Source organism: Heptranchias perlo, chromosome 33 (assembly GCF_035084215.1).
Source record: "Heptranchias perlo isolate sHepPer1 chromosome 33, sHepPer1.hap1, whole genome shotgun sequence".
NCBI lineage: Eukaryota > Metazoa > Chordata > Chondrichthyes > Hexanchiformes > Hexanchidae > Heptranchias > Heptranchias perlo.
This window is the reverse complement of record NC_090357.1, coordinates 25819069-25833990: the sequence shown is the minus strand read 5'-3', so window position 1 is coordinate 25833990 and position 14922 is coordinate 25819069. Positions and strand designations below refer to the sequence as shown.

The following is a 14922-nucleotide window of genomic DNA, read 5'->3' as shown; positions in this document are numbered from 1 at the left end:
TAGAAAAGAGAAGGCTGAGGGGTGACCTAATATAGGTCTTTAAAATTATGAAGGGGTTTGATAGGGTAGATGTAGAAAAAATATTTTCACTTGTGGGGGAGTCCAAAACTAGGGGTCATAAATGTAAGATAGTCATGAATAAATCGTTACCCAGAGAGTGGTTAGAATGTGGAACTCACTACCACATGGAGTAGTTGAGGCGAATAGCATAGATGCCTTTAAAGGGAAGCTAGATAAACACGAGGGAGAAAGGAATAGAAGGAAAGGCTGATAGGTTTAGATGAAGTAGGGTGGAAGGAAGCTCTTGTGGAGCATAAACACCAGCATAGACCAGTTGGGCCGAATGGCCTGTTTCTGTGTTGTACGTTCTATGTCGGGCAGCCAGAGCACTTCCCGGTGAGAGTCACTTCCTTTAGGAGAAGAGGGCGGGAAAGGAACATATTGGCGGAACTATCAAATCCAGTATCTTCCCACAGGAGCTGTCCTGGGTAGAGAAAGAGTTTATTGGATTGATCCATGGCAGCAGAGGATTCCTGAGTTGAACCCGGAAATTGTGAGGAAAATTCCATGACTGCAGAACCACGGATTCCGAGGGAACTGTTGTGACTCTAGTGTTAAGACCAGTTGATCCCTGGTGATCCATTTGGTACCTTTACACCTGATTTTTGGAGGCCTCTTCATTTTCCAAAAATGCTGTCCATTCTATCTTTTGTTTATTTTTATTTTGCACGTTAGAGTTTGATGTGTCCACTTAACAGTTATAAATGCATATGCTTATTGATGTATTTTTAAAAAATGACCATTTGTTACTTTTAGGCCCTCATGAAAGGACAATTCAGTCTAAGTGTTAAATTGAAAGGAGTTCTTTGTGTAATCTGAGCACTCAGATCTAACCCTTTTTCCCACTTATTCCAGTTTACAGCTAGCCATTGGACTGCAGAAGGGATGGATTCCAGCATCGTGCCTCTTCCCATTTACAGCTGGCTTCCTGAATTATAACTGTAGTAGCCACCTGGCCACCCGTTTCCCAATGGAGAGCAACAAGGAGCTATATTTAGCCAGAGTGTTAAAATACCTTCCAGAGGAATGTACATATGGTAAACAGGAAAAGGAAGAACATAAAATGGATATGGGAAAAGGGTGGGGAGATGGGATTAGAGTAGATACCTGCAGTTGAAGAGCTAATAATGGCATAGGCTCAATGGGCCAAATGGTCTTCTGTGCTGTCATTTCTATGATTCAAGAATCAGCAAATTCTTTTTTAATGAACAAGAATTTTCGTGTTGCCTGTGCTGAATTTTGATTGCACTTCATTGAAGCCTGATTGTTACAAACTCTCTCATCGCAAACCTCCTCAAAATACAAACATTCCCCCTGAATTGGCTAAAAGCCTCTATTTGTTGGGAGAGAAGACTCAGTCTGAATAAGATGGACCCTTGAGAGACACAATAACTTCCTGGAACCTAGGAGTTTGTAGTAATGAGTACTGGCTGTGTATAAGTGATTATTTAAATCTTAATTTGTAAGGTTTCTAGGAATAGTGTTGTTTGAATGCTAGTTGGACAAAGAACAGGCTTGAAATGAGAGGTCCTGATCTATGCCTTATTGTGATCGATACTCCTTCTACAGATGTTGGTGTTGTAGATTAAGCTGCTGGAGTTTGTGGGAGTTGCAGTGTCTGTAACAGCATTCAGTTGAATCTTTGTAAATTAATACTTAAAGATAAGAGGATGACACTGTCCTGTCATCAGAGGTCACCATCAAAGGCTTCTCTTTAAACAGACTGGACTTTTCACCTGAGCCTGTTTCAAATCTAACTCAGTGAGAGTAGATGGCAATCTTCTATCTCTCTGATGGAAGGCCAGGTGATACAGTATACGAGCGCACTCCTCTTTCCGTGTAGGGTAGTAAGATGGTGGGTTCAAATCCAGCCCAGCTCACAGCAATGAAAATATTTTGTCTTTGATGATTGTTAACACAGAAAAGTCAAGGACGAGGAAAGGTCATTTGACTCATGGGAACTTTCCCCTCAGGTATCCCAACCCTCTGGCACCCTAACTGGGTAACATTCTAACTGGCTAGTACACTAACCCTCTGGTACACTAACTGGGTAACATTCTAACTGGCTAGTACACTATCCCTTTGGCAACCTAACTGGGTAACATTCTAACTGGCTAGTACACTAACCCTCTGGTTCCTGATCTCCATACCCATCCAGTTATTACACTAATCCTCTGGTACCTCAACTGTCAGGTACCCTAATCATATAATAACCTAACTGGCTAGTACCCTAATCCTCTTGTACCCTAATCCTCTTGTACCCTAATCCTCTTGTACCCTAACCATCTGGTATCCTTAACCCTGTGTTAGCCTAACCATATGATACTTTAACCATCTAATACCCAGCCATCTAGTACCCTAACCCTCAGGCATCCTAACCATATGGTACCCTAACTGGCTAGTACCCAAATCCTCCGGTTCCCTAGTTAGTTAATACCCTAACTCTCAGGTACCCTAAATGGGCAATGCCCTAATTCTCAGGCACCCTAACCATCTGCTATCATAATTCCCTGGGATGCTACTCTCCTATAACAGCAATCACCTGCATTTTGAACGGTCCAATGTTTTTACCTCCATTACCTCATTTGGCAGATTATTCCAAACATTTAGCCCTTTTCCTGACGTTTTCCTGATAATCCTTTGAAGTGAATTTCTAATCAGATTTTTAATTCTGACAGCTAATGGCTCTGTTATTAACCATTAGTCTCTCTCTTACAACTGTTTGATTTTACTTATACAGTCGATGCTGGCCAGGTCATTGAGTAAACTGGGTTGGAGGAGTTACTGAGCATGACAATGGGAGGGAGTTAAGCTAACATTGCAAAGTTACTGTCATTAACTGGGGTGATCTTCAGACAGAGTATCATTTGAACCAAATTTTGATCTTCTCAAATTTTTGTTCACCTCTTTGCACTGTTGGGCTGACCTCCTCACTGTTGGATTCATCTTCATTGTTGGATTCATCTTCACTGTTGGGTTCATCTTCATTGTTGGATTCATCTTCATTGTTGGGTTCATCTTCATTGTTGGGTTCATCTTCACTGTTGGGTTCATCTTCATTGTTGGGTTCATCTTCACTGTTGGGTTCATCTTCATTATTGAATTCATCTTCATTGTTGGGTTCATCTTCATTGTTGGGTTCATCTTCACTGTTGGGTTCATTTTCATTATTGAATTCATCTTCTCATTGTTGGATTCATCTTCACTGTTGGGTTCATCTCCTCATTATTGGGTTCATCTTCATTGTTGGGTTCATCTCCTCATTGTTGGTTTCATCTTTACTGTTTGGATCGTTGAGCAGCATGTTAATTCATTGAACTTTTCTTATGCAACCTGCATCATTCCTAATGTCTGTCTATTGTCTACTGCTGCATTATAGGGCTGATTTTAACCCCCTGTGCCTGATGAGAATGGGATGTGTGAGTAGGGGGTGGGGGTATGTGTTCAAATAGTGGCAAGGTCTTGCCCTTCGGCTTGGTGCCGCACTCATGCCGGCGAGTATTTCAACTCCTGCGTTTCGGGAGGGGTATGGGGCCCTCGCTGCAGACTGGTGAGGTGCTCACTAAAATGCAGTCATCAGGGTCTGATGATGTCATTCAGATCCCGACGCCATTTTAACGTGCAGTCACCGGTCAGGGTCTGGTGCAGGCCTCGCCAGGAACACCAGGTGCCAAGGAGCAGTGGGCCCAGAAGGGGGCCGAGAAAGTTCGTCAAAGATCATTTTTAAAGGTTTCCTTGTGGGGCAGGGGGAACAGGAGTAGTAACTTTCAAAAGGCAATTGGATATATACTTGAAAAGGAAAACTTTGCAGTACTATGAGGAATGAGCAGGGGTGTGGGACTAATTGGATAGCTCTTTGAAAGAGCCAGCACAGGCACAATGGGCCGAATGGTCTCCTCCTGTGCTGTAAAAGTCTATAGGAGTGCTCCTCCGGGTCCCACAAGGAAATCTAGGGCTTCCCCTGTCCCGGGTTTTCCTCCCCCTCCCCCCAACAATCACCTCCGAACACCCCCCTCCCCAGACCTACCTTTGCTGGGGACGGTTCCCGTGGGTCCTTGGCAGCGGCCTCCTTGCCATGCTTGCCCGCCAATGCCACTTCTTTGATGCCCGGGCATAACCTATTTAAATGAGACCTGGGCCTCACGTTGGCAAGTTGGGCAATCCTGCCTCTCACCCCATCTCCCTCATGTTTGCCCCTCACCTCCAGTTAAAATCGGGGCTATATTCATCTGAACTCACCGCCAGTGCCAACATTCTTATATCTCTCCATGGCATCTTTCTCCTACGATCCACAGGCTTTAAATAACCCGAGCATATGGTCACCAAACCACTAATTTATGGTTCATTTTGTCTTCTTTTCTGTTCTTCTCAACACTGTGGTGTTCTCTACAATGGGCCTTTACAGTTCACAGGTTTCTCAATGAAAAAAAATTGCCACTCAATAAGAGTGACTGAATCCATTGATCAATCCTTAGTCATTTACCTATATTGTGTGCGTAAATATGTTTCCTGGGAAACAAATATATCAATGCAAGGCACAAATCCACAGAAGTAAGTAGCACATCATTTATTTTTGACAAATGTACGTGTGCCTATTTTATTTATTATATCTTTCACCCCATCAGAACTTTGTACTTGCCATTGAGTTTCTACATTGCTGGGTCCCTTGTGATTACTTTGTGATCAATTGGAGGAAGGACTCAGATCTAAGAGGGGCTGTAAGATTTGTGGGATGATGGAGGGGTTCAATGGGGCTTTGTGTTACATGGGCATCAGGATCTGGATTGGCTTGAGGTGTTTCAAACTGCACACCTGCTAACGGGTGTGCAAACAGATAATGTTACGGCTCCATATCATCACAGTGAAACTGATGACTTGAAAGCCAGTAGTGTCCAACACTTGATACCATAATGATCTGGATAAGCAGAAAGACTGTCATTAATCTGGCTGATGCTAGATTGGGTGATCTCATCCTTAGCATGAACTAAAACCCTCATCAGTATCAGCTAGCTCTCCTCTCAAAGCTTCTTGGAGAGTTGACTTCATATCAGATTCTGCAACACTCTTTCGATGTTGCTGCATCCTCAGTCATTGAGGATTCCACGACAGCCACCATGTAGAATGTCAGTGTAGACTCCCATGTAGCCAACTGTTTTGTTAAGAAACTTAGATGAAGGATCAAAACACATAGTAAGAGTAGCAGAGGAGATAAATCAAGAAATAATGGTCAGGTGTTGCTAAGCTTGGGTTTTAAATGCCTATAGATTGTAGGAGAAACAAAATGCCGAGAGAGGTAAGTTCTCAGGTCCTGAGAAAGAATGAGTTAGAGTAGGAGATGGTGCCATGATTCTTGATTGCAACACAAGGATGGAGGGAGGAGGAAGACAGTGAGGGTGGGATGGGGTATTTGGAGCATAAGAAGATGAGAGGAAGTTGAGAGGAGCAATGGCTATAGCAGAATTGATAAAATAGAAAAAGACAACAGAGAGATTAAGGGCTGCAGGTGAAAGACAATCAATGTTCTTAATTATGTTCTTATGTAAACCAACTATTTGTTGTATCCTCTCCAGGAGTGTGAGAGGTGCTAGAATTGTCTCCAGATATGGGAGCAAGATTCAAGCCTTGGATGGACTTGAGCTTTATAGAGCAAGAAACTGTTGGAGAGGAAAAGTGTTCTTTTGCATACGCAGCAATAGTGTATATTTGGAAGAAGTTTACCACTTTCCTCCCCAGTGGCTCCTTCCTCAGTCCCACCAACACCTTCTAGGTATCTCCAAGCCACCTTGACCTCTGAGGTTGTCAGCTCTTATAGTTGTGCGATCCCTCTTCTTGCTTGGTGGTGAAATGTTATTCTCTCTTCTGTGGTCTTCTTCATGTCATTAATTTTTCCGTGACTCATGCCAGTTGCATTTCATTCGTTGTTGTGATTGGGACCCAACAATTTACTGGGGCTCAGTCCTGGTAATTATGCCAGGATCACGTTCCTTTGGCGATCTGCTGCTGAAGCTCGTGGGGTCAGGGGAAGAACCTTCAGGTGTGGGCCTTCGGTCACTTGAGGGCGTATCTGTGGTGAGCCCCACTGCACAAGGCTCTTGAAATATGGGTGTAAGAGGTCCAGCCCAGGGGGATTCTACCCCCCAGAAAATGTCCTCTGTGTCAGGGGGTCACTTAAAACATTTTATTTACATTTTCTCAGCAATCTTTGGGGGGTTCTACTTGCACCTTCAGGGGGCTGGTATGCCTTTCCTCACTTGGCTTCCAACCATACCCTGCGGCCATTTAGGCCAAGAAAGTGGGAACTCGTAGAATAGGGAGTCCTCACCCTTGGCTCTGCCTCGCCATTGTCATTTACCTTATTTGGGGCAAGTGCAGGTCACTGGAAGTTGTAAGACCAGGCCTGGTGTATCTGCGTCTCTGCAGCGGACAACCAATGGAACGGCCAAGCAAACTGTCATTGTGTTCAAACACTGAGCAATGCCCTCTCAGGTCTTCCTCCTGGTCCTTCGGTTGGGGAAAGTTGAAATCAGTGCTAAATATTTTGGACTCTTACCCATGACCTCTTTCAACCAGAGCTGCTTCTTGGTCAATATACTGGGCTTATATTATGCAGGTGAGCCATTTTGTGACTCGCTCTGCAATCCGTATTAATGGTTGACTTGCTTAAGGTGTCAATGTCTTCATATTGGGCTTTTTTAGGTGTTGAACTATGATTATTGGTCCTTATTGTCTGCTGCTCTCTAAGCCCCCTGGTGACTTCCTCACCAAAATCTGTGTCCTATTTGTCTCGCTCAGTCTTTGCACTAAGGGACTGCTCATCCTCAATGACTTCAAACCTACATCTAAATTCCTGCTCCCCCTCCCCCTCCACTCTTCTGTTCTTATACAACCTCATCCTGCATAACAGCTCTCCCAACCATACCCAGAGCCAATCCCTCGACCTCGCCATTATGCAAGATCGTGCCACCTCCAACATCACCGACAAGGCCATTTTGAAGACTTCCTTGTTTCCCTTTCTATCCACATCCCCCTGTCCACTTCCAACCCCTCTACCTCTCCTTTGTCCCAGAAAAGAGCCTAAATAAAAATCTGAAGGGGTTAGAGAAGCAACGGGATCTGGGGGTTCAGATACACAATTCACTAAAAGTAGCAACACAGGTTAATAAGGCCATAAAGAAGTAAACCAAGCACTGGGGTTCATTTCTAAAGCAATAGAATTGAAAAGCAGGGAAGTTACGTTAAACTTGTATTGAACCTTGGTTAGATCACACTTGGAATAGAATGCACAATTCTGGTCTCCATATTATAAAAAGGATATAGAGGCACTGGAGAAGGTGCAAAAAAGATTCACAAGGATGATAACAGAACTGAGAGGATATACTTATCAGGAAAGACTGAGCTGGGGCTTTTTTCTCTAGAAAAGAGATGACTGAGGGGTGACCTGATAGAGGTCTTTAAGATTATGAAAGTGTTTGATAAGGTAGACGTAGAGAAGATGTTTCCACTTGTGGGGGAGACCAAAACTAGGGGCCATAAATATAAGATAGTCACCAATAAATCCAGTAGGGAATTCAGGAGAAACTTCTTTACCCAAAGAATGGTAAGAACGTGGAACTCGCTATCACAAGGAGTTGTTTAGGTGAATAGTGTAGATGTATTTACCTATCTGCTTCCACTCACCTATCATTTCAGTTCTTGCTGACCTCCATTAGCTCCCCATCGCCCAGAAACATCGAATTCCAAATCCTCACCCTTGTCTTCAAATTCCTTCATGATCTCACTACCACCTCTCCCACCATCCCGCAGCCATTGCCACCTCTACAAGCTGCACCAGTCCTCGAGCCCTGGTCGCTCTCTGCTCTTTTGACTCTGGTGCCCTGTGCATTCCCGCTCTCTCTCCTCTGCCATCAGCAGCAGAGCTTTGAGCCACCTTGGGCCTCACGCTCTGGGACTCTCTCCCTAGTTCTCTCCCCCTTGCTACTTCTCCCCTCTCCTTCAAGATCCTGTGTAATCATGCTTCACTTAATGGGAGAGCCCTTGTTAAAATTGCAGAGGGAGTAATTTCACATGAATGTGTTAAGTGTTCATATATTGCAGCCTCGTTTCTGTTTTTTTAATTGCTGTGTAACATAATTTTTTTTAAGGGTGTGAGCAATGCTGGTTGAATAAAACCACTTTAAAAAGGGCAGTATTGAATTGTCGCATATGTTGTTTATCAGCGGATCCACCTTTTAGTGCCTTGCCAGCCGTGATTGGTGCAGCCGTGGTCGGAATGCTGGTTGCCGCCGTAGGAACTGTGTTGGTGTTTCAGTACGTTATAAGGAACCGGGAAAACATTCCATGTAAGTAATTCCCAGCCCCGGAACAGGCAATTCTGCAGGGTTAAATAAAGATTTAATTACGAAGATACGGAAACGATGGGCAGGAAAAGACCAACTGGTCCATCAAACCTGCCCCGCGCTCGTTATGGCCGGAACATCATTACTGGGCACTTCCTACCCCCACCCCACCTACTCCCGCAGCCGTGTAATCTTCTGGGAGTGGCAAAAAAAAGAGAAAAACCCAGGGCCAATAAGGGAAAAAATACACTGGAAATTGCTCTCTGACCCCCCCACCTCAGGCAATCAAAAGTCGTCCAGGAGACCACATGGACCATGTGTTATCAATAAAACCACAATTTCTATACATCACTCCTGAACAGCCTAGTTTATGCCCCCTTGTTCTGGACTTCCCCATCAGAGGAAATAGTTTCTCTCTATCTAACCTATCAACTCCTTTAATCATGTTAAAGAGCTCAATTAGATCACCCCTTAATCTTCTATTCAAGGGAACACAAGCCTAGTCGATGTAATCTGTCCTCGTAATTTAACCCTTTTATCCCCAGAATCATTCTGGTGAATTTGCGTTGCACATCCTCCAAGGCCAATATATCCTTCCTGAGGTGCAGTGCCCAGAACTGAACACATTACTTCAGATGGGGTCTAACCAGAGCTTTATATAACCGTGACATAACTTCCACCCCTTTGTATTTCAGCTCCATTGAGATAAAGACCAACATTCCATTAGCCTTTTAAATTATTTTTTGTACTTGTCCACTAGTTTTTAATGATTTCTGTACTTGGATCCCTAAATCTCTCTGCTCCTCCACAGTTCCCAGTTTCTCACTATTTAGAAAATACTCTGATCTATACTTCTTAGGTCCAAAATGAATGACCTCACACTTACCTACACTGAACTCTATCTGCCACAGTTTTGCCAACTCATTTAATCTTTCAATGTCCCTTTGCAACTTTCTGATCCCATCTACACTATTTGCTGTGCCACCTAACTTAGTGTCATCAGTAAACTTGGATATACAGCTCTCTATTCCTTCATCTAAGTCATTTATAAATATAGTGAAAAGCTGAAGCCCCAGTACAGATCCCTGGGGGACACCACTAGTCACATCCTGCCAATTTGAGTACATGCCCATTATCCGTACTCTCTGTCTCCTACCTCCTAACCAATTCCTTACCCATGTCAATAGGTTGCCTCTAATTCCATGCTCTCATTCTTGTTAACAGTCTCTTATGTGGAACCTTATCGAATGCCTTCTGGAAGTCCACATAAATAACATCCATAGACACTCCCTTATCTACCATGTTAGTCACATCTTCAAAAAATTCAACTAGGTTTGTTAGAAATGACTTACCCTTTACAAATCCATGCTGGCTCTCTCTGATCACTTCATATGTATCCAAGTGCACAGTCACTCTGTCCCCAATAACAGATTCTGGGGTTTGAGTCCACAGACTTCTAGAACCTCACCAGGTTGCCATTTCTCATGCATGGGCCTGGATAGTGACCTTTAGTTAAAAAAAGCATAATAATTTTTGTCATGTAGGTATACATAGCAGCCATTCTGTACATAGCTAGATCCCACAAACAGCAATGAGACAAACAATCAATTAATCTGTATTTTTGGTTGAGGGAGGAATATTTGGCTAGTTTCCTAGGATATTAGGAAAGCTCCATGCTCATCTTTGAACAGTTCCGTGGATCCTTAACACCCAGCTGAACAGGCAAACAAGACCTCAGTTTTCCAAAGGACGGCTCTTCTGACAATGCAGCACTCCCTCACTATTGCCCTGGTGTATCAGCCCCGATTATGTGCTGAAGTCCTGGAAACGTGCTTGAGCCCACAACCTTCCAACTCAGAGATGAGATTGTTATCAACTGAGTCAAGCTGACACTGCTCTGCCAAGCAGTCCCCAGGACAATTATGACAAGGAGTAGATGCAGAGTAAAGCTCCCTCTACACTGTCTCAACAATGTGTTTTAACCCTAACTTCAGAAGACCTGAAATGACCCTGGACCATCTGCTTACCAGTGTCAAATGTGGCTCAGTGGGTAGCATGCTTACCTCTGAGTTAGAAGGTTGTAGGTTCAAGTCCCACTCTAGAGACTTGAGCATATAATCCAGGCTGATACTCCAGTACAGTACTGAGGGAGTGCTGCACTGTCAGTGGTGCTGTCTTTCAGATGCAATGTTAAACCGAGGCCCTATCTGCCCTCTCATGTGGATATAAATGATCCTGTGGCATTATTTGAAGAAGAGCAGGGGAGTTCTCCCTGGTGTCCTGGCCAATATTTATTTATCCCTCAACCACCATCACTAAAATAGATGATCTGGTCATTATCACATTGCTGTTTGGGGGACCTTGCTCTGTGCAAATTGGCTGCTGTGTTTCCTACATTACAACGGTGACTACACTTCAAAAGTACTTTGTTGGTTGTAAAGTGCCTTGGGAAGCCCTGAGGTCCTGAAAGGCGCTATATAAATGCAAACCTTGCTTTCTTTTTATTAATGGCTCACTTGCAGAGCACCTTTCAACCACCAGGTTGGATACTACTGGCTGGAAGGCATTGATTCCGGACAATGACTCTTTGACATTTAGAATCTAACGCCCACTAACTTTTCAGGATTAGTAAACATGAGTGATAGGTTTAGAAATTCGGGCCTGCCTGTTTTTGGGCACAGGGTACATGACCTGCACTTGAATGGTGAGGCCTGAGGTGCCCTCGATATTGGGCCTCAAGCCTCATCATAATGGAGCCAGCGAAAAGGAGTGCAAGATCGGGCCGTTGCTAGAGGCCCTCAGGTACGTGGGTCTGGGGGTCAGGTACGGGATCGTGGCCGGGGGTCGGATTGGGCTGAGGGTTGGGGTCAGATCGGGGCTGGGAACACGGAGGCCAAAATATCAAACCAAGTAAAGCTTCTGAATGCTTCCGTCTATTCAACAGCCATTAACACTATCTGGGCTTGGGGTGGACTGAGTGGAACATTGAGCTTTCTCACTGCTTCTTCGACCCTGTGATTCATGTTTGAATGCAACCCAGGCTCTTTCCACTGGTTGTAAAGGTCCTTAATGACTTGAATTTGAGCAGACTCAAACTACTGCCTAGTATGTGCCCACTGCAGCGATTATATTGACGATCGCATTTAGAAAGATTACAATGATTGTTGGCTGGGAAGGGGAAACATTCACACTTGTGTTTGATGCTCTTTTGAGGCTGAAGTTAATGTACATGAACTGTACATCTAGCCATGCTGTACCTGGCCTGGGAGCGTTAGATACAGACATTGGATGGTCAAGTAGAATGGATACCCCTCACCTTGGTAAGCACAGATATTCACCAAAAAATTATTCAAAAAAAGTAAATTTGGAATAAGGAATCATTTTGCATCATGAGTACCCTCTTTAGCTAGGGGTGTATTTTCAGATTGTGCCCTGTCCCCATATAAATCCTTGATATTAAATCTCTGCACTTTTCAACTGCTCCGTATTGCCTGGTCTAAAAAACGCACAAAGGGCTTTAGTTCGAGGGGGTGAAGTGCTTGAATGGGAACAACACACAGTCTGAAAAACTCACTAGTCCAAACTCACGCTTCTGCCTTTTTAAAATTCATTCTTGGGATGTGGGTGTCGCCGGCAAAGTCGGCATTTATTACCCATCCCTAATTGCCCCCAAGAAGATGGTGGAGGGCCTTCTTCTTGAACCGCTGCAGTCCGTGTGGTGAAGGTTCTCCCACAGTGCTGTTAGGTACGGAATTCCAGGATTTTGACCCAGCGATAATGAAGGAACGGCGATATATTTCCAAGTCGGGATGGTGTGTGACTTGGAGGGGAACTTGGAGATGGTGTTGTTCCCATGTGCCTTGCGGGTTGTGATACTCAGGTCTGGTCAGTTAGGCTACAGCCACATCTGGTGGCAAACCCCAATGTAAAAGCCGTTATTAATCTAAATATAGTCCAGTTGAGGGGTTCAAATTGCAGGAAACCTATCTGCGACTAGGCCTGAAAGGGTCTCTGTTATCCTGAGCAAGGAGGGAGAATTAACAGAAGAGGGAGACATCATTTTGCAGTCATCCTGAACAAGGGAGGAATGCAGTGACATAAATCACATTGTTTGAGAGGAGATATGTTTGCTAAAATATCTTTGCATAACAACAGTGTTCCCCTTAATCTAGGGTTGCCAACACTGGTGGGACATTTCCCTGGAGGTTTCATCACATGACCTCCCCCCTCCAACCATCCCGCCCAGTCCAACAGTCATTGTTCCCCCATCTCCGGTATTTTTATAATTAATAAACAAAAGTGTTCAAAGAAAATGAAAATAATTTTTTTTAATGCCCCTATGATTTTTCTCCCGGGCTGCTCACAGCAGAGTCTTGGAGATTAATTTTTAATTCCTGGAGACTCCAGGACAATCCTGGAGGGTTGGCAACCCTCCCGTAACCAGTTTATGGGTAGTGTTGCGATATGGATATATTATAATGGTCGACTATCTCTCTTTCCTAGGGTTGCACAACCTGCTGTTTCAACGGTAAGTACTGCACAACCCATAATATGTACACGTGTACCTTGCGGAACGTGATTGTGTGTTTTTCTGAGATTCCTTCAGAATAAAACGTCCCGCTCTCCCAGCTGTTACTGAGAGTTCACTTCCTAGTTGTCCTATTCCTGATGCTGTTAGAAGCTTAGGTTCGTCTTGAAAATTTCAATTGACCCTCAGCATCCACAGCCTTTTGGGGGAGTGAGTTCTAGATTTCCATTATATTTTGTGTGAAGAGATGCCTCCTGATTGCACTCCTAAATGGCTTGGCTCTATTTTAAAGATTGTGCCCCCTTGTTCTCAATTCCCCCACCAGAGGAAAAAGCTTCTCTCTATCTACCCATTATCATTTCAATCACCTCATTTAGCTCTCCGCTCAACCTTCTAAACTCAAGCGAATACAAGACAACCTGTCCTCTTAATTTAACCCTTTAAGCCCTGGTATCGTACTGGCGAAATGGCTGGTTTTTCAGCAGCTAGTTGCAGCTTTGCTATTGGTGTTGGTTGCCAAAAGATGGTTCTAACCAGCAATATGTGACTATTTATTTCAATACAGCAGATCAGCCAGGTGATGCTCGCGGTCAGTTGAAGGATAATCTATTTCATAACAATAGGGGTGTTATCAATAAAGTGTGGCAGGGAAAGTGTTACAGGAAGTAAGTGTTACAGGGAGTAAATGTGACACTTAGACTCTGGGGTTTAGAAGAATGAGAGGTGATCCCATTGAAACGTATAAAATTCTGAGAGGGCTTGACAGGGTGGATGCTGAGAAGCTGCTCCCCCTGGCTGGAGAGTCTAGAACTAGGGGTTGTAGTCTCAAGATAAGGGGTCGGCCATCTAGGACTGCGATGAGGAAAAATTTCTTCACTCAGAGAACTGTGAATCTTTGGAATTCTCTACCCCAAAGGGCTGGGGTTGCTCAGTCATTGAATATATTCAAAACTGAGATAGATAGATTTTTGGATACCAAGGGAATCAAAGGATATGGGGATCGGGCAGGGAAGTGGAGTTGAGGTTGAAGATCAGCCATGATCTTATTGAATGGAGGAGCAGGCTCGAGGGGCCGTATGGCCTACTCCTGCTCCTATTTCTTATGTTCTTACGTTCTTACTTACAGGGAGTGCATAACACAAGACTTTTTCCATTATAAATGTGGAGATTGGAATTTATAAAGTTGTGCGGATGTAAGATTTTTAATATAGTATTTAGATGGTCCGTGGTTTTTTTTATGTTCTTGCACTGAGTTGAGAAATTGTAACAATGAACCGAGATGGTCTCAATCCTCAGAAAGCCTCCACCTTCCTTTCCATAGACCACCCAGTGAATCGGGCGAGCAGATTAATTATCCGGAGGATGCTGATGTTACTTCCCCTGCTGAGGGAGAAGACATCGAGGAAGGCAGGGTACAGACAGAAGGTATCAGTCGCTTTTTCTATTTCCTCCTTTTGTTTTCTTCAGGTCTCGCTGGGCCACAACCCAAGAGATGGGCAAACGGCACTCACGCCAGTGCTATCCTTGAGCTGGCCTCTAAAAGCTGAATGAAAGTAGCCTGGGATAAGTCATCCTGTTCAGTTACTCTCTATACCTGTGGGGAAAGGTCTGTCCTTCTCCCATCCACCCAGACAGTAACTGCTGAGGTCTGAAGCCCACCATAAGGACATCGCAGGGGTGAACCTACGCACAACAGTCAGAAATAATGTGCCTGGCTAGTTGAAGTTGAATTATCAGTAAAGAGTTTTCATCTGTGTTTGGGTTGAGGCACACTGGTCATAACCTTCTCTTTTGGGGTGGTAGTGTAGTTCTTATCAAGATCATTTTTGGAAAATCTACCATCCAATTCTGTTATTTCCCCTTTAGCAGTTCCAATCTTCCAACAGATCTCCAAATGATGGCCCAGAAGTCCATTGGCGATCTGGGGGCCTGGTTGATGTTGCCAGCATTCCAATCCTTGAATTAGGGTCTTTGTTAGGGTTCTCATTATACTTTACC

The 14922-nt window shown here is 44.1% G+C and overlaps 1 protein-coding gene across 1 annotated transcript in view; it reads left to right on the top strand.

Moving 5' to 3' along the window:
- LOC137301341 (V-set and immunoglobulin domain-containing protein 10-like 2) overlaps positions 1-14471 on the top strand; it is a 51123-nt gene extending 36652 nt beyond the window's left edge. Inside the window, exons 11-13 of the mRNA XM_067970788.1 lie at positions 916-1097; positions 8277-8399; positions 14392-14471. Of these exons, the coding sequence (XP_067826889.1) occupies positions 916-1097; positions 8277-8399; positions 14392-14471 (385 nt within the window). The remainder of the gene's footprint in view (positions 1-915; positions 1098-8276; positions 8400-14391) is intronic.
- Positions 14472-14922: the final 451 nt, after the last annotated feature.